Source organism: Seriola dumerili, unplaced genomic scaffold, assembly GCF_002260705.1.
Source record: "Seriola dumerili isolate Sdu_G_001 unplaced genomic scaffold, Sdu_1.0 BDQW01000219.1, whole genome shotgun sequence".
In the NCBI taxonomy this organism is placed as follows: Eukaryota; Metazoa; Chordata; class Actinopteri; order Carangiformes; family Carangidae; genus Seriola; species Seriola dumerili.
Window position 1 is genome coordinate 4,202,164 of NW_019174474.1, and position 19,723 is coordinate 4,221,886.

Consider the following 19,723-nt stretch of genomic DNA (forward strand, 5'->3'; position numbering starts at 1 on the left):
TACACATGATACTATCAAAATGAAGATGCAGAATTATGTGCAAATATACAAAATAATTCAAGCAAATATAATTGCATTGTGAATATATACGTACATTTGTGCTACTGATACAAACTGATGTCTTCACTAATGATGCATGCGAAGAAAAGTTACCTAGCAGCTGACATCTCCCTCTTGTGGAAAATGAGTAGCCAAGCTAAACATGAATTTGTGACAAGCCAGTTCCATGAGGTGCACGCTTTTAAAAATCACAACAAAGACATGTTTGCTTGAGTCACTGACTACTAGTCGCTGTCTTTATGGTAAGAGATGCAGTGATGCAGTGTAGCCGAGAGCACAGAACACACAGATACATACACACCATCTGCTCTGCAAAAATAATCTCTTAACTTTAAACACAATACATTTCAACATTGCAACTGTGGCAGCACATCCACTGTAAGGTATAACTCTTATGTAACTTTGATTGAACTTTCTGAGAGTTTTGTTCTGCATCCAAGTAACCTTTTGGTTAAAAATACATTCCGATATACATTCTTACTCTCCTAGCTTCAATTTATATCCCCATAAAAAAATTTTGTTCATACTATTCAGCCCTTGTTTCTACAGACATACATATTTTAATTACAATAAACACCAGGAAGGAGCAGTAAAAAGAATAAATGAAAGACATAGAGCTGGACAGTCTTTACAAACATGCCCAAACATGCCATGAAAGTGTGCAAGTGAGTGTAGTAAGACAATGGTAATTATAAAAGGTATTCAATGTATATTCTGTCAGCAAAGCAATGGCTAACTTATAACTAAAAAAACTATATGTGTATTAAAACAGAAGCTACAATGAGTTGATAGAAGAAACACATCACAATTAAAACAGACATCTGCATTAGTTCACGACTACACATTCTCTCTCGTGTCTCAGAATATCACCATATATATTATGTGTAAATGAGCACAGGCGCCTCTGGCAAAAAAAGCCCAATCATAGATTGAGAGAGAGGGTTATGTGTCCATGTACTGGCTGGCTGAGGGTCGATATGTAATTTAACACTGAGAGCAGAATTAACACAACTAGCCTTGCTCTACAATCAGCACAATGACTCTAGTGACTCCCGTCACCATTGAGTCATTCACATTCAGGGACACAAATGCACAGATCGACTGAACATGTGGTTCAGTTAATAACGTCCATGTGGTTTTACTCATCAAGCTGGGTATGCCTGATGGCCCCCACATATATTACTGTATTAAGCTGACACTAATGCAGTGTAGCACCCTGCTCTGGTAAAACACATAGATGGCAGCTATGTGGTCACTGTCTGACTGCCCTGACCTGAGCAGGGTGTATAATGACTATAGTGTCAACTGGAACACAGAAATCCTGCATAAACCTGCAAACCTCATGTAAACATAGATAGTGAAGACATGGGGGTATTTGTAAATGTAGCAGGTGTTATGAATAATGCATGATTACTCTTGCTGCTAATAGCCATTAAGGGTCTAAAACAGCTAAAAACCCATATAGATAAACGCCTACGGCTGTTAGCTTAGCTAATTTCTAATCACCCATACATTATGCAGTTTCATGCACAGCCACGTGCGTACATACACACAAAGTTATAAAAACACAAACGTACGTACACTGTGTACAGAGTTCACAGTTCACAGTGTAAAGAGTCACACTGATCACCACTGTCAAAGTAATTTAAAACAAAATGTGAGAAGCTAACATAATGTATGCTTTATTAAGAAAGACGTTTTGAAGAAAGGAATCATGGAGAATACACAGAGGTTGGAGAGGGTTGTTACATAAATGTATAAGAGTAACAATCAACATGTTACAAGGAAAAAGAATAGAGAAAGTAACCACATCAATATTTGTTACTTCAATGAGACAGTTCGCACTGTGAGAATCCATGTGGCACACTCGAATTTCTATGTATGTTAACCTTGTTGTGTCTGTCCTGTATTGATGCAAATATATTGCCTTTTTAAATAATCAAATGAATGAAGGTTTGAGAACCTCAACTGCTGAATTTTTGCTATTTAATGACTTTCTATACTCATTTGCACAGACACATAGTATACACAGACATGCACACATGGAGGCCAATTACAGTGTGGGCCATCTGTCTTGCTCTTCTCTCCAAGGATTCCTATAGGAAGTCATTAAGGAAACCATTCCAGGAGTCCTCACTTTCATTTGCTAGTAGGGCAGGATGATAACGCCTATAAATAATATTGCAATATTGTAGGCTATCGCCATTCACAATATATACCTCATTATTTTTAAATGTCCTCTAAAGCGCTTCATAAATGATCAATTTAACCCTTTGATGCACGCAATCACACTGGTATGATGAATCTGTTAGTCCCTGCAGCATTATTATTTTCTATTGGAAATACAGACAGATAACAAATTAAAGGAAAAACATGGGAAATGAATGGAGAGACAAGTTGACAACGCCCCTATCCATAGGATATGAAGGGTCACTGAATGGTCGATGAGTATGTAAATCATGTGAATCATATGGTATGGCCTTTACAGTGGCCAGAACTCAATTTTACACCTTTTAGACGATATCCACCATCATCAAAACACCAAATGAGGGAATAACTTTTGAAAGAATTGTGTTCCATCCCTCCAAGGAGCAGTGAAGCTGTTCTGGTGACACCCAATACCTTACTAAGACACTCTATGTTGGTTTTTAAAACATGCATTTTAAATGAAACGGGCCTACATACTGTAAAGCTCCATCTCAACAAAGACCCTTAACAAAAACAGAGCTGAAAAAAGCGCATTCACCAAGAAACACTGAGAAAGACATTTCAGATCAACATAAAATAAAGTGCACTTTTTGTGCATGATATTTTTGACAATACGTTATTCAAAAAATTTAAAAATAAAAAATAGCATAGTGTGAGAACCACAGAGGCAAAGGTCCAAGCTCTCACAAACCATTCTGCATGTCAACGAGTTATATATACAATATAATATACATGTCACACACACTCTCCCAGTACAGTGGACTGGATGGGCGACGAGTGTGTATGACTTATGTATGAGTTTTTTTTTTCTTTTTGTGTCTGTGAGAGGGAGAGAGCAACAGAAGTGGAATCAAACATGTTCAACATATTGCCTGCGCCTATATGCTAAATGTGATTACTTTAGGCTACATAGGAACTGGCCCCCGTAATGATGAGGGGCGGTCATGTGTAAAAAAGTGTGACAGATAGTTCCTCTCACAGTCGTGTTTATACATTTGAGGATTCCTTCTCTCATTAAAATTGAAGGAACAGATCTTGCATCCTCCACTGAATGTGGAACTTGTTTTTGCTTTGGATTGTGACTAACATCTAAAGCACATAAGATGCTTGATTTAAGGCTGAAACACTAAGTAAGAGTGAATTCCTCCTCATTATTGTGTATAACAAGTAGTTATACGCGGTAATAAACACGACACTACAGTATAAATACTACAAATACTGTGTCATAAAATACTTCTAATCAGTTTATTACAGCGTTTCATTGGTCTGACTGGTTTGGAACAGTTTATGCGCCACCTCTCTTTAATTTCACTCATCAGTGTTGTCCCCACTTGCCATTACCTACTGCATGCTTCCTCAATCATTCATCCAACCACCTCCAATGGATCTGTCTTGCAGGAAAAAGACCCCTGCCTTGCCTTCATTCACTGCTGATGGCCACGTCTGCCAAGATAGAAGCCCACTACGTAAATGTTAATGGTCAGCCAGATCCTGGGAATGGGACTTTCAGGCCATTAATCGAACTTATTCTGTTGCTTATTATGTTATCTTGTCATTCATCTAATCTCTCCAGAATTCATCAATCTGTCCGCCTTTCTGACGCTCTCTCTTTTCTCTCTCCATGTGGATCTATTGATCTTTGCCACTGGACTACTCGTTTACTGTTCAATTCTAGCGGCCCCTTTCTTTCTGTGATTGTACATAATCAGCTGAGCCAGGCCTGTTTTCGAGCCTGTTGGAACCCTGCTAAGAAGCACTGTTTTTGGGATCAATCAGCTCAACGTGGTGTTCGGCCTCCACTGGCAGGGTAACAGCTGTCCTAAGCAGCGGTAGCACACAAGAGTTGGAGCGAGGTCCATTACCAGAGTGTTGACTTTCCAAAAGTTATGACTGTAAATTTAAGATTCATCCGTTCTCTCTTTGATTATATCCCCTCTTGCTCCACAGACACACACAACCCCTTTGCCCACGTTCCACTGAGAAGTGGAACAACTAATGACTTCAGTCACGTGGACGTGTTACAAACAGCTTGTATTAAGTATTGATGTTGTGCTTCCCAAACACACACGCACACACACTCTATCTCTCTATCTCTCACTCTCTCTCCTGAGACTATGGTGTTCCGACACAGCTGAAGCAGGTCATTCCTCATGACTGGAATTAGGCAAGTACACAGTTAAAATTACAACATGCAAAGACACACACACACACACACACACACACACACACACACACACACACACACACACACACACACACACACACGCACGCACTTTTCACTTGTTTGTATGTGAAAGAGGGAGAGGAGTAAAGTGCTCATTTAATGTTCATGACCTGAGCACTACTCTCTATTTCCCAACGAAGCAGCAGAAAAGCCTCTTCCAGTTACATGTTTCTCTTTGAGCAGCGTCTAACCAAACAAGACTGTGCAGCACATGGGCATACTGTACCTAACAACACTCACGGTTTTCCCAGGAGTAAGCTGGTTTTTCACTGCCCTCATCTCCCAGTGTCCTCCTATAGCCCTTCTTATATAGAACACATTCAGTCAAAGTAAAAATAAACAGCACATATATTTCTTTTCTGTTATTACAACCTCATAGGACCCTAAAATCACATTATCATTATGCAGTAAATATTAGCTTGGGGACTGCAAAGGTTGGAAGGTATTTCTACTAGAATAAGACTAGAACAGACTAGAAAACAAGCTGATGGTGTTTTTTGTGGATATTACAGAAAATTACTTGACTGGCAATGCCAACAATTTCCAAAAACAAGACCAAACTGAACCTGAATGTGTCCTGTAAAGTGTGACACTGAAGTAAAGCCTGATATATATAACATTTCCCTTTGTGCCATAGATATTTGTTTTCCAAAAAATGATTAAAAACACATCAATGATGCGCACTGTTGCACTGGGTAACATTCATTACGATGAAGATTACATAAAACCCTTCAGCTTCTGTAAATACTCTATGCACTCCTTACTCCTGTTACATTAATATTTGCTAAAAAGTGACCAAATGTCAAATTTCTTCCCATTGTAAAAATAAAACTATATCCCACTTTTTTTCTTTGAGACTGACATTTTCAATATGAGCAAATGGGCAGACAGGGTGGGGAAGTGAGAAAGTATAATCAGACTAAAGCATTGTTTTTTTTTTCTTTTCATGGCATTTGTTGACAAAAAGAAAAATACAGAACAATGCCATCCTTATCCTATTAGACACGCTGAGCAACAAGAAAATTCCTAGAAATAGACCAAGGTAGGAACCTCAGTTCTTATGAATGAGAGATTGAGGTTGTCACTGTAGTGCAAAGAATTGAAGCTGATGATTGGTCTTTATGCGGACAGCTCAACAATGACACTGTAATGTACTGTCCCGTGCCCCCCAGTCCTTTATCACAACAGGCAACAAATACAGTGGAGGAAATGACCAGGTAAAGGTAACCTCCTTTTTCAGACTGCTACTCAAGTACACGCAAGTGTGCATGTACGTGCACACACAAAAAGAGCTGAACCGCGGTGTGAAGACTATCCTGCAAATCATCAGACCCTATACAGTAACAGCAAGCCTCTGCATTGCATAAGTGTCCTCGAGCAAGACACTGAAGCCCCACTAGGTTCAAGGCTGCAGCACGGTGACTGCCTCCTACAACTCTTGGAGGACAAGCAAACAGACAAAAGCTTACACACTTACATACTTATATAATGCCCACACATAAACGCTACAGTTCAAATATACAGACACACCAACCACACCGATCTACTTGCCAAACAGAACACTGAGACTGTGATTGTGCAGAACAACTTCAGTGATAATGTTTGAGAAGGTAAATGCAGCACAGCCATTTACCCTCCCGACCTCCAGCTTGTCACCTTGCTACGGAAATATGACACTTCCTCCTATGTTGGCACTGAATATTAGCACTAAATGTAAATCATGTAATGCACAAGCATGCGTGCTGTAATACATTTTTTCGTTAACTGTTACCTGGTTGTAGAGAGCACACACATGCAGGGCGGTGTTTCCGGATGCATTCTGGGCGCTCATGTCAGCTCCGTAGAACAGCAGATGTTCCAGATGTTGCACGTGGCCATAGCGGCAGGCCTGAAAAGACACATACATTTACTGTTTTTACAAATTAACCCTTGTTTATGTAGGAACCAGAAATGAGGTAATGTGTGACAAACAAAAATCTGAAAGGCATGTGCAACTTCTCCAAATGAGTCAAAGGCACAGAGTGTTTAGTAAGCTGACCAATCACAACGAAGAAAAGGTGGAAACTGAGGCTATGTACACAATTGCTGGGGTTTGGCTGGAGCCCTCTTCTCAGGCTCTGCCTGTTTGGGCAAAATCAATATATAACAAAATAGCGTTAGTGATTGTAGTGGAATTGGTTGAATATTCTCAAATACAAAAAGCAGCCAAAAAACTGTAAGACCATAATACAGCATGTAAACTGGAGAGACCTTTTTCCTTGTGTATTTCCTTGGGCTACTTCCTTTGTAAAATTCTCCTCTCTCGTATTGTTAACAGTCTCTAAAAGCAAGGGGAAACCTTGTTTGTATCACATGCAGTACCTGAGGCTAAATGTAAATCCATGAGTTAAAGTTATCCTGGCGAGAGCAATGCCTTTTTTCAGCTTCTTTGTTTCAGATAACTGGGAGCAATAAAGTTTTCATCTAATCTCTATCCATCTCCTCTCTCTTTTCCCCCTCCCACTCCCTGGTTTTGTCCTGTGTCATTGACAAAGAAATGCACTAACTCTCCCCAACAATTGTTCTCTACCTCCTGTGCTCTGTCTCGCTAAGAGCGTGTGACAGCAGTGAGACAGTTCACAAATGATGCTGGGATTGTTGTCGGTTATCAGACCTTCCACAGCGTATCCTATTGTACACAATACATACCACTAGAATACTAATGCTCGAGAGGACAAAGAAAAAACAAGAGGCAAGGAGGAGGAGGTGAAAGAAATGAAATGGGGAGAAATGCTGTAGGGCTGAAGGACTATTGAATTTACTGTTCAGTATCTTGAATTTGCGAACAAAAAAACATGATCTGATTCAGCGTTGAACTATCAATCCTTCCATTTAAACCCCTTACTGTATCCACACATTGAAGGGGCACATGTGCAAAAGCAACAATTCTCTCTCTCTCTCTCTCTCTCTCTCTCTCTCTGACCTGAACATGCTTTAGGGAAAGCAGAATGGAGGACAGATGTAGTGTGCAATGAAAACAGCATGACTCTGCTAAAAGGTAAAAAGAATAGAAAATGGTAAATTTATTGCCAGTAGTCATATTAGAGGACCACTTTGTTGTTCAGATTATTTTCACAATTATAAAATATAAATAATACACCTTCCAACAATGTGACAAAGCAGTCCCTGGCTGTTATGAGAGGCAGTCATGGGGACAACAGTCACTGAAATATTAGACAAGAGAATATTCTAGTATACAGTGATGGTGATATTTACACTGTCAAGTGCAGCAGATGATGATACCAGTCAAAAACCTGCATAAGGATCCTGAGGCATCTGATTGGTCCTAAACTCATTCTGCAGCATGACAACGACCCCAAACATACAGCCAGAATTATAAAGACAGACAGATCTCCAACGCACTCATGCCTGCCACATAAGGGCAAATCTGTTTGTGTTTGTTTGTTTGTTCAGAGTAACCTCACAGTAACAATAACAGCAAGACCTTGAGATGAACTACATCAAGCTGATAGTGTAGCGTGAATAACTATGAAAGAATAAAAGGAGAATAAAAGAAAGACAGATGAAGGGGAAAGTTGATGGTAACATGTGTGACAGGCAAATATTGACCGACATGGCGCCTCTTCTTGCCTCTAACTTCAAATGAGTTATTACGTTTACAGTGGCAACACATAAAGTGGAATGACAGTGATGATACAAATTTTCTTCCAGAGACGAGTCAAGAAGTTTTGCATTCAAATACACCACATCTGTGTGTTTACTCAACATTTAGATTAGCTTGATTCCTTTACTCTGATTACAATTTGATGTTGCTATTCAACTTTCCCTCTGCACTTATTTATATTCGACAGAAGAGGTGAATCCCACAGCTGCCTGTTTGGTTCCATTTACTGTACAAGAACATTCAGACCCCCAGTGTCTTGCTGTCACTACTCAGATATAAGCTAAAAACAAAAACAAATAAAAACAGCATGTAGGCACTAGCCTCCACTATGTTTACAGAGCAGGGGATACCTTGAGGCTGTATGTGTATAAAATGCACATTTTATACTGTGTATACGCTTCCATAGTCAAGAAATTACTTCCATACTCAACACACCACCAATTGGACTGCCAGGCATTGACTTACATCCAGCTGCAGCAACAGTATCAGTGAACTCTGAGGTCCTAGTAACTACTCATTTGCTAGTAACTACTCATGCAGGCCTCTACTTCATTAAGTCCAGATACATAAGGGCCTCCATGTACAGGTAATGACATATTAGTGGCTGTCAGTGTTTGTGCTAGTGTACTGCATATCTCTGAGTAAATGAGCATTCAAAATGTATGAGGGTGTGTAAGTGATCATGTATGCCATGTCTAGAGTAATGCATTTGATCAGCCAACCCACATTAATTTACAGAAAAACAGACTTTTTAAATACATGTATTCATTTTTTCCTTAGTTAAAAGTGGAAATCTATTAAAAAGTCTATCCAGTCCTTTATAATGGAAAAAAAAGTGCTGCCTTCCAATGAAACTCTGAAAACCAGGCGAGATAACTTACCTTGCGCCTGAATTTGTATTCTGCACATAACCCATCACTGTTTTATCTGTGTGTGTGTGTCGGTGCGTATTACCTGATGTATCTCCTGCCAGCCATTCTCATCCACACAGCCGACCTGTGCATGATCATGCAGCAGCAGCTCACAGCAGTAGGGGTCTCCTCCTACCATTGAGCTGTGGTACAGTGGAGTCAACCCCCTACTGTCTTTATAGTCAGGTGATGCACCCAAGTCCAACAATGTCTGTTGGGAAAAGAGGGTGGTTAGGCGGGAATAATGCTTAAAGGTATTCATACAGTCCCATCTATTATCATGCATTATCATCACCATGCAATATGAAGGTCAAAGACACAGGTTCATGGGGCTGTATTATATAGCTGTTCTTAACACTTGGTAAATGGAGTGTCACGATCATTTAATCAGTGGTACTGAACAATTCAATCACACATCCACAGATGTAGCGTTATGAGCATTCATGTACTGTAAGATAACCTCTCATAGACTTACTATACTAGCAGCAACAACAGCTTATGTATGTTACATGGCACAGTGACATTGAATATTTGGACAATGACTGAGAGGAAACAACCAATTTCAATTTCAACAGTTCAGGCTCAGCATGAAATCAATTATATGACTCATGTAAACCCTTTCATTTAGGTTACAAGCCTCCTCAAACCAGACACATGCAAGGCCATTCACTGAATATGCCAGCTCATTCAAAGAGGGCATATTAAGCCTCACATATTTAGTAATTGCTCAAGCACCCTCCGTGCTCAATTGCTCAAGCACCCTCTGCCAGAGATTGCCTGCCTGCAAACTCTCCTTTCCCACAGGGAAAGTTTGCAAGCAGCCAATTGGTGAAGCAAAAGAAATAAAAGAGATGAGTCGGATTTCTGCTATGATTGTGTGTGCGTGTGTTTTACTCACTATAAGCGCTGTATGGTTCTTGCTGCGCACAGCCTTGTGTAGGGCAGTAATGCCATCTTTTGTTCTGAAGTCCAGATGTGCCCCTCCACTCTTCAGCACCTTGATGAGCTCTGCACATCCCTCCAGCTGTGCTGCCAGCGTTAAAGGACATTCTGTAAAATGCAAGGATGAGTAAGCAAACCGTATCAAAAATCAGAGTATTCCCATTGACGTTACTGTGCATTCCCCTAAGAAATGAACATCCCACAATTGAAGCTGTCAATATTTGACGACAAAATTACCGAGTTATAAAAACTGTGGGTTTACATTTGCAGTGACTCTGCATTTGGATAACTGCTTTGGCTGTCATGATTGTCACCCTCCGGTGCGCCTAAGTGGCTGCTTCCTGTTGGTGTTAAACCAACCTATTCTCATGTTCCCCTCGCTTCACAGATCCTCTGTCAGACTACAGGTCACCCAACAGGGAAATCTCCTTTATGGCTGGACAAACATTTGCATAAACATGAGGAGATTAGCAAAGAGAGTAATCCAGCTTTACCCATCATGCAGAGGGCTTATTTCAGACAATCCATACATGGTCATTTTGTGGTGAAGACAGACAGAGAGAGAGAGAGAGAGAGAGAGAGAGAGAGAGAGAGAGAGAGAGAAAGCACAAGAGAAAAGACAAATCAAGGTTGAAAAAATACAATAAATTAACTAGAGAAGGGTAAGGATAGGATATTTCTTTGCACGGTCTTCCTTACCTCCCGTGTCTGGATCATGGAAGTTGGGGTCCAGGCCTTTTTCCAAGAACCTTGAGACCTTTTCAATGTTTCTCTGCTGCACATACTCCATAAACTTCTTCAGGTTTGCCTAATAGAGGGAGACAAGGGAAATGGGAGATGGGGGAGTAAGAGGAAGAGACAGCTGTGATTGGGTGATGTCAGACTCATGTGGATGGTGATGTTTAATAATGCAGTTCAGAGATGAAAGCTAAAGTGTCTGCTCTCTCCTTCTGTGTTTGAAGGTTTTATTTCTGTTCTGTCATGCCAAGCAAATGGACCATGTGCAGTAAATATATATACGCTATTATAGCATGGACCAAAAAAAGACAGGGAAAGGCTGTTAAGTAAAGGTGTAGTAAGGTGTGGAAAAAGCAGTTTTTGCGCACCTCTTTCCACTGTCATGTATGTGAAAAGTCAGCTACACTGACCTTTGTGGCCGCAACCAATCACTTTTGGCGACTACTTAAACTGAAAGATGGATGATGTGTGTTTCTGAATTTCTAGAACTGTGCAATAACAAACCGGCCTTATATGCAGACCAGCCAAAAAGAATATTTCGCCAAGCGATGTCTAGCAATATCATTGAGTAGATGCAGCTTTATTTACTAAGTTTGTTACAACACAGCTAGAATCTTGGAAATGTAGCAGTTTCCTGCATCACATTAGCACTGTAGCTAAGGTGGCACTGTTTTGTACAATGCCATTGAGCTTTTGCGCCGATCAATGTAGAACACGCAGTACAAGACCGTTGTTCCTCTATGTGTATGCTTTCACACTAAAATGAAGACCTCTCTCTTCTGAGATGAGCGCCAAAAGAGAACCCGAGGCCATTGTCACATTATTGGTTCAAATATAATGGTTATAATATTGTGCTGTGCCTGAGAGCTAATATTGACACTTAAAACCATTTTCATAAAACAAGCACACATCTATACACACATACAAATCCACTTAATTTCCTCTGTGACTTATGATTAAAAATATTCATCACCTCTGCTGATAGGTATAAGCCTGTAGAGTATAGAGTGAAAAATGAAGCTATGAACAAGGTAACAGCACTAACATTTCATAACAAATAACAATAGCCTGAAGAATCAGGGCAACAGTCCGTCTTGGACTATCTGAGACATAACATCATAGACCAGAATGTATCTAATTACTATGTACTGTACTTACAGAAGACAAAAAAAAATTAAAACAAATTTACTCCACTATTGTTAATTTTGAACATAAAATATCAATGAAAACATGGATGATGGTCCAAATGTATCTTGAGGATGTAATTACACAATATCTGCAGTATCCCAAATGAGCCCCACAGTGAACTTTCATTACTATTGCACTCTCAAGGTCTCTGAGTCTCAGTCATTACATAACATCCACATGTGCAATAGCCTCCAGACACACATACGCATACACACATTGTAGTCTACACAGCTTAATTACTTTGCACAAGGCTCATGTATAAGAAACTTAAACACGTACAGATAAACATGTACACTCACGTGCAGGAATGAAAACAGAATACAGCAGCTGCTTTGACACTCACCATATGCGGCATCATATACTGTATATCCCTTGTTCTGAAAAGTCACACTCTACAACACCTTTCGAAATTTCACATCACACACCCTCTTTCTCTTCAGACTAAGTCATCTGCAGCCCACTTGCCTCTACAAGCCTGCTTCTTGCTCACACACACCACGCTTACATGCTGCTGGAGCTGCCGACCGCTATTCTCACCATCTCCAAGTCAGACTGAGTGAGAGAAATTCACTTTGGCTTTTTCCTTTTTTTCAGATGTTCCGTGAGGCAGTTGTTATGGTGATGGGATACAAAGACAGCCCTGGCAGCCAATGTACACATGAGTGGGAAGAGCACTGAGGTTGTGTTTTTTGAGTATGTCTGTGTGTTCGTGTGTGTTCGTGTGTGTACGTGCGTGTGTGATTGTGTGTCCTGCGTAATGCCTAGGATAATGCCTTGAAGAGGCTTGGGGATGATTTGCCAATGATCAGCTGGATCTGATGTGTGTTTTATTGCCTGTTGAAGAGAAGGCTGATAAAAAGCTTTGTAATGATTTGTCTGCTTTGGTGAGGGTCTTAATAAAAATCTTTTTAAAAATTCTCACTCAGTCTCAGTCTCTCTCTCTCTCTCAGTCTCTCTCTCTGTAACACACACACACACACACACACACACACACACACACACAGCTATGCAATCACAAGAATAGAATTTATTTTCCAAATCACCATGACGTACTGACAAGTGATTAAATATTCTGAAAAAAATCAAAAGGATGACAGTCTGTCATACATCACATCCGACAGTCAAAGACCTGCACAGGACTGGTCAGCATCTGTAAACACAATCTGTTTGTTATTTTTGGAAGACCAATAATTTGCTGTAATATCTAAAGGGGCTAGTTGTAAGTTTTGCTATGACTACAGAACCAATGTTACCATCAAGAGCTATTTACTTACCGGAGGCTTACAAGAGGTTACGTCCTCTGAGCAGTGCTACTTCTACTTCAGGGCGGACTGGGCGCTGCAGTAACTCGCTATCGCTAAGTAACAATACAGCCCAGGTAGCTGGTTAGCATGCTAATTTCTTCAAGCGAAACAAGAGGGATGCTTTGCACCACTGGAGAGAATAAAAGAATGAATTCTGATACTGACCTCTAGACTGATAAGTAAACAGCTGTTAATGTTAATGTTGGCCATGTAGCAATGGCAAAACTTTCAAAAAGCTCCTTTAAAACACTCAAAGGAGGATGTTATACAGATTTACATAAATCCAAAATAATAACACCAAAAAACAGTATTTTTCCTTTATTTCAAACCAATCTGCATTAATGTCACTTTTGATCTGTAACTTTATTAATTTTAGGTGACAGCCAGAAATTGACTTGTGAAAGTGACTTTTTAATTATCTGCTTTCCAGAACCTAAGCATAGGCCCTACCTAAGTTTTAATGGACAGGCAAGACAATTTCATGCGCAAAACATTTCCAAAATTGCTTCAATTTTATCATGTCGCAACATAAAAAAAAAATCATACAAAATTTTAATCTCTGCATCTCTTTTATGTATCATCCTCCGGATACTGCAATTCTCCTTCTCCCTGACTTAATCAAAAACTCCCTGTCATGTTCATAGCTTGAACAAAATATTGCAGAAAAGCCCTCAACTAGTACAGAGAAATGAGAGTGGATCATTTTATTTCAACCATCTGTGCACTGATTACCTATTACTTTTAGTAGCAACCACTTAATAGTAGATAGGTCTATCTCCCATTCATCATGCAAGTTTGTGCATGAACATGCCTGGCAATGACTTGCGAGTGAGATAAAACTGTTCATAAAATTTTGCAAAACAAAAAGTAAAGCACAAATATAAAAAAATATTTAAATGGAGTGGAAAAAAATAGTAGTAATTCAGTCTGTTCACATTTAATTCATTCATTTGCCAAGTTTCGTTACTATTGTCCCTCATAGGCTATCATACTGCATATGAATAGTAGCCTGAATGTGGAGTTCTTTACATTGTTTCTAGAAAAAAAAAAATTTTTATAAATCTTATAGTGACGGGTTACATAGCCTGAAGCAGAAAACTAAATTAGGGGCAACATCATGCACACAGCAGCTGGTGAAAACATTGCTCCCATACAAACCACTCTGTCAACAAAAATAAAACACCAAATACAGTAAAAACTACTCAACAACTGAGTGGATGATAAACTGGTTAGGGCCAAGAACAGGGTTAATCACAAATTCATGTTCCATAAAACCTAAATTTCCAATGGTGGGAAAGATCCCTAGGACCAGTAATATAATCACCCATAGCATTTATAAGCAAAATTTCACAAAATAACAAAATTATAACCATTATAACAAATAGCAAAGGTCGTGAAATTAGATCACTCACCCTCTGGAAAAACACAAACACAACTGTTCTGTTAGACTGTGGCATGTAGACTACACAGACTTTACAAGGTGAATAATGAGCAAAATGTAGTGCTCATGTCGGCTTCTCTGGCCCTTCCTGTAGGAAGTTATAACCCACTAATACAGAAATGCCAGTCAATCACACCCTTATAGCAAAGTGGTTGGGGAGCTGTTATTTAGCTCAATGTTGAGGGAGTGGATGTGTACATGCACTACTGAAACCATATTGTAGGTAACTATTTCCAGATAACAGCACAATTATTGCTTAAGGAAGGTCAGTGAATGTGCAATACGTGAGGCCACTAGTTTTGTGAAGTACAAATCAATGTTTTATACCAGCCTTAAAGATCCGGACGATGTACGGATGAGCCAAAAAATTTTGACCACTTACAGATGAAGTGAATAATGCTGATTATCTTGTGACAGCGGGTTGGTCTAGGTCTGGGATATTATATATATTATTATATACTAGACGATATGTGGACTGTCTGTTCTCGTAGTTAATGCGTTGAGAGATGGGCACGTGTAAAGCCCTCAGCAACTTTGACAAGGGCCAAATCATTATGGCCAGATGACTGCGTTGGCACATCTCTGAAAATGCAAGACTCGTTGGGTGCTCCTGGTCAGCGCTGGTGCGTACCTACCGACAGCATTCCAAGAAAGACAAAACACAAACCAGCGCCAGGGTGTCGGGGATACGCTGGAACAAGTGTGATCTGTGGCAATTCAACATTGCAACTTACAGGACTTAAAGGATCTGCTGCTAAGATCTTGGTGCCAGGGTCCAGCAAGTCGGAGCTGAGCAGGTCAGAGCTTGACGGACCAACAGCATATTAGACAGTTTCAATTTAAAATGACTTAAAACCTCCTCTTCATCAGACTATGCAATGCGTCACCCATGTACTGTATTATATTCTTACATCTCTACAGTTTGATTACAGTTTTTCTTCTGTATTTTTTTTTTTCTTTCAGTTTTCAGTTTTTTTTATTTGGACATCTGTTGCAGTTACCTCCATAGATAATGTGAATTCACTGGTAAAATACCATTGCACACACAAGCGCACACACAAATACACCATGTGTGTTTTCCTTATGACTCTATTGGGATCTACATCATAGTAACCACAGTCCTCTCCATGGAAGAAGGCCAAACCTCACAAAGAGATAGAGACAGGGGAACCAATTAAATAAAAATGACAGATGTGGTACTGTGTTGCTCAACCCAACACATACATACACTAATATGCACACACATGTGGGCACATAAATAGCTAGGTACCTATGCATGCTTATATACACATGTTGGCACACAGGGAGAAAAAGTGTGAAGGGCCTCTCTGACAGAGGCTCATCCCAGATAAAAGAAAGTAAAAAAAGATACAGTCTTCAAAGAAGCGATTGATGTAATTCTTCACAGATACAAAAAGCCCTCAGTCACATATCCTGACTTACAGGACAGCTGCACAGTTCTGAAAGAAGCAGCACAGACCACCTGTTTTCCTTTAGAAGTAAAGATGTGCTCTTAGTCATACCATACTAATTTTGGCCAATGAAGAAGCAGACAGTTCTCTTTCAGTAGCCATTCAATAATGATTACCAACACAGCAGGAGACTGTCAGGCAGCTGACACTCGTCTGTCACTTGACCAACTGAAACAGTCGTCACAACATGTAGCTCATCTTTAAAGCCTCAGTCTTACAATTCCTCACCTCAATTGCCCCTTGAATTTCATACTTTATTCCAAGCGATAAATGATTTGGTCTGGTGTGGTAAGTGATGTTCACACAGCCAAAACCGTTTACCAAAACTGCTGCAATGCGCCCGAGCTTATGAGCAAGCTAGTCAGAAGTTTTACACAACTTTTACTCTATCACCGGCAACTGGTCAACCGTGTCATGTGTTTTCCCCTCTTATTTCTGATTGCATCTTATTCCAAGTGACTCCTTTTCCCCTCTGCCATGATTTATCAGTTTGAGGCTTAACTTGCTGAGGTTATGATGTTTGAGCAGAATGTATTCTTCTATCTCATAGCTATCTCACAGGATACAGGTTTTATCGTTAGGTTTTATTGAACAGAACACAAATGGAGTATCCAGATTTGCTCATTAGCACTGTTTGCCTTGTCCCCAAAAAGCTATTTACATGCACTACTGTCATGAGGAATGGGGTGACCCTGCTGTGCTGGATCAGGAAAAAAAGAGAACGAAGACAAATAAGGAAAAAAAGAGAGAAAGAGAGAGAGAGACAGAGAGAGAGAGAGGAAGGGGGAAATGAATGATAGTGTCTCATCCCGGTGCAGCACAGCAAGAAACAGCAGCAATAATCAACTTGTAGAATCCATGGGAATTTACCAACTTGTTGAAACCAGGAACATAGCCTGCAGATTCAGTTTGATGCTCGGTACTAAGTTTCCTTGCCTGCTCTCCATATGATAAGAAATTACTCTTCAACTACAGCATATGATACAAGTATGATTTTTGATGCTGTGCATACTTCTAACAAACGGCAACAAAATGTTTCTGCTGTTAATAGGAATTTCCAGTAAAGTATCTGATAAAGAATCTGATAAAGACAGATTATTAATTAATGTTATCTTAATCTTGATTGATATTAATGTTGATTTGACATTCATTCAACCTCTGACACCCCTCTCCCCACCCCCCACCCGAGGGTGTGACTTCGCCACAGTATAGTAGCTGATTAGCAGCCAGGGTTTAGAGAAGCTCCTATATTGGAGGGCAGCCTTATTATGCTTAAATCCACTGCATTAAAGAGCTTAAAATTGCAGGGAGTTGTCATCACAATTATATCTGAAGGACTCCAGACCCCTGACAAACTCAGTATTTTGCCCTTCCCCTACGGACTGTTTTCGAATATCTGGATATGTGTCCTGAATACTCTGTAGCACCTTGTACAAGATGATCAATCAGTAGCAGAAAATGAGTGGTAGAGCTTCTCCAGCTACCAGGACAAAGAGGATAAAGGCTCCTTATTTTAGTTCGGTACACTGAGGAGGCTCTCGTCTCCTGCAGCAGTAAAGGGGGATTATCTGCCACTACCTGATAAAAGCCTGGGTAGGAGGCCAGAAATTACAGAGACAACACGACTCCCCCTGCCTCCATTGCTGTCCTCCATGTCTCTTTTACTCACTGTCTGTTTTCTATGGCTATTCTCTCTTAGTCGTTCTCCTCCTTTTACCAAAGCTTCATGAAAGGAGGTGTGCACACTTAATGTCCTGTTCAATAGCTCATGTGCATCCATGTGTGATCCATACAGCAGCATGTATGTGTGTGTCAGACACTTTCACTGCCCTATATTTACACTCATTACCACATGGCTATATAGCCCCTGGTCCCTAACAGATGCCCTAGAGTACGGTGTGCCATGGATGAATAGTAATTACAATGCTCACCAAAATAATGCTTATTCGGGAGGATCATATACTGGCTTAATGTGAGCTGGCCCGTAAAATACACACATGCTCTGAAGCATCATAGCTGCTTAGGCAATAAACACAGTGAGCCAGAGCAGTGGGTCATGGGGATCCTCTGGGGACCATCAGACATCAGGATGATAAGAGCACAGCCTAAACAGTTGGGAAAGAGCACAGGCCTCAAGCGGAAAGCAGAAGTAATGGTTTACTCCATCAACACAGAGCCCTGCTGTCAGTGCCAGTAATATCACAGATTGTGTATCGTGACGACAAGCATATGGTTACGGTCAAAGATATTACCACATTCTCATCAAGGGCTATTGCCTACTATGCCTTCATGTGACATTCACCATTGTGTTTACAGTGTATAGTGAAAAGTAGCCATTTCACAGGGTAGTTCCAGATAGTTAGCAACAAATTTACTCCTGAAAATTGTCACTGATCTCACTGGGGCTACAACAACTGACTCACATGCAGTTATTTTGTGCTTTCAGCTCGTCAGGTATACCCTGTCAGCATCAAGCTGTCATATCCGTGTAGTGAAGCCTATTCAGATGCCAGGTGACTTGTCTATTCAGCCTGACTGACAGTGATGTGGAAAACAGCCGTGACACTGACTGATAGCCTGATAAACCAAACCCAACATTGTCACTGAGATTCACTGATGAGCAAAACAGCTGAAACTGTTGTGGTTAATTTGATTAATTACTTGTAAGCACTCGGTTAATAAATAAATAAGTAGGGATTTCAGTGAATATACTAAATAATATTCCACATTACAATAAACATGGAGGGGGCAAAGATTCAGACAGTGTTCATTATTACAATCCTGCCAAAAGCTTTTTCATTATATGAAAGAGGTGGATTTACTTCAAACTGTGGCAACAACAATCAGTCGTACATTTAAAAAGACAACTGTCTCTTCTGGTATGTAGTCACATCAGCAAACACAAACACGCTTATCTGGCACAGAGTGTTCCTGATTCTCTGTCTGTCTGCGCTTTGTTGACGGTCACTCATATAAAGGCTGGAGTAAGAGCGGGCAGGCCTTGACCCCGTCTCCCAGATGCTTTGTACAGAGGCCATCCTGCTGCAGGGGCACTGCATTTTAATTAGACACACAAACCAAGAGACACAATTCCCTATTAGATACATACAGAGTCTGGCTACATTCTCATATCCCCCACTCACGTAACAACTGTGTTTGGTAATGTACTACTCAACAACAGCATTTGTCATATGAACTGTTTGTTTTTTTTTTCGACATTTGTGTGCCATATTTCCTTTGTGCTTTATCGAAAGTACATTTCTGTCAAATACATGTTTACACACATTAGGATATTTGGCCTCAGTGGAGTATGCTGAGATGGAGACTAAAAGGTACAGGGTGAGACAGGAATGTATTCTACAATGCGGAATAAAAGGCATATTGTATGGCGGACACCACAAATGTAAGCTTTGCTTTGCTAAGTAGTGCTAGGGTGAGTCATTAGTGGCGAAAAAGAATTAACATATAAGAAAGGATAAAATATTATAGATTTTGCAAGTAAGCAGGGGAAAAGATGTAAATGGAGGTTTTAAAGTAAGAGGATGATAAACTACAATTGCACTGTAAAGGC

The 19,723-nt window shown here is 40.1% G+C and overlaps 1 protein-coding gene across 1 annotated transcript in view; it reads right to left on the reverse strand.

Annotated features, from left to right (window-relative positions):
• The window catches only part of shank3 (SH3 and multiple ankyrin repeat domains 3), a 91,062-nt gene extending 80,248 nt beyond the window's left edge, over nucleotides 1-10,814 (reverse strand). Inside the window, exons 1-4 of the mRNA XM_022754187.1 lie at nucleotides 10,709-10,814; nucleotides 9,966-10,117; nucleotides 9,111-9,278; nucleotides 6,264-6,380 (exon numbers count right to left, since the gene is read on the reverse strand). Of these exons, the coding sequence (XP_022609908.1) occupies nucleotides 6,264-6,380; nucleotides 9,111-9,278; nucleotides 9,966-10,117; nucleotides 10,709-10,799 (528 nt within the window). The 5' untranslated portion in view covers nucleotides 10,800-10,814. The remainder of the gene's footprint in view (nucleotides 1-6,263; nucleotides 6,381-9,110; nucleotides 9,279-9,965; nucleotides 10,118-10,708) is intronic.
• Nucleotides 10,815-19,723: the final 8,909 nt, after the last annotated feature.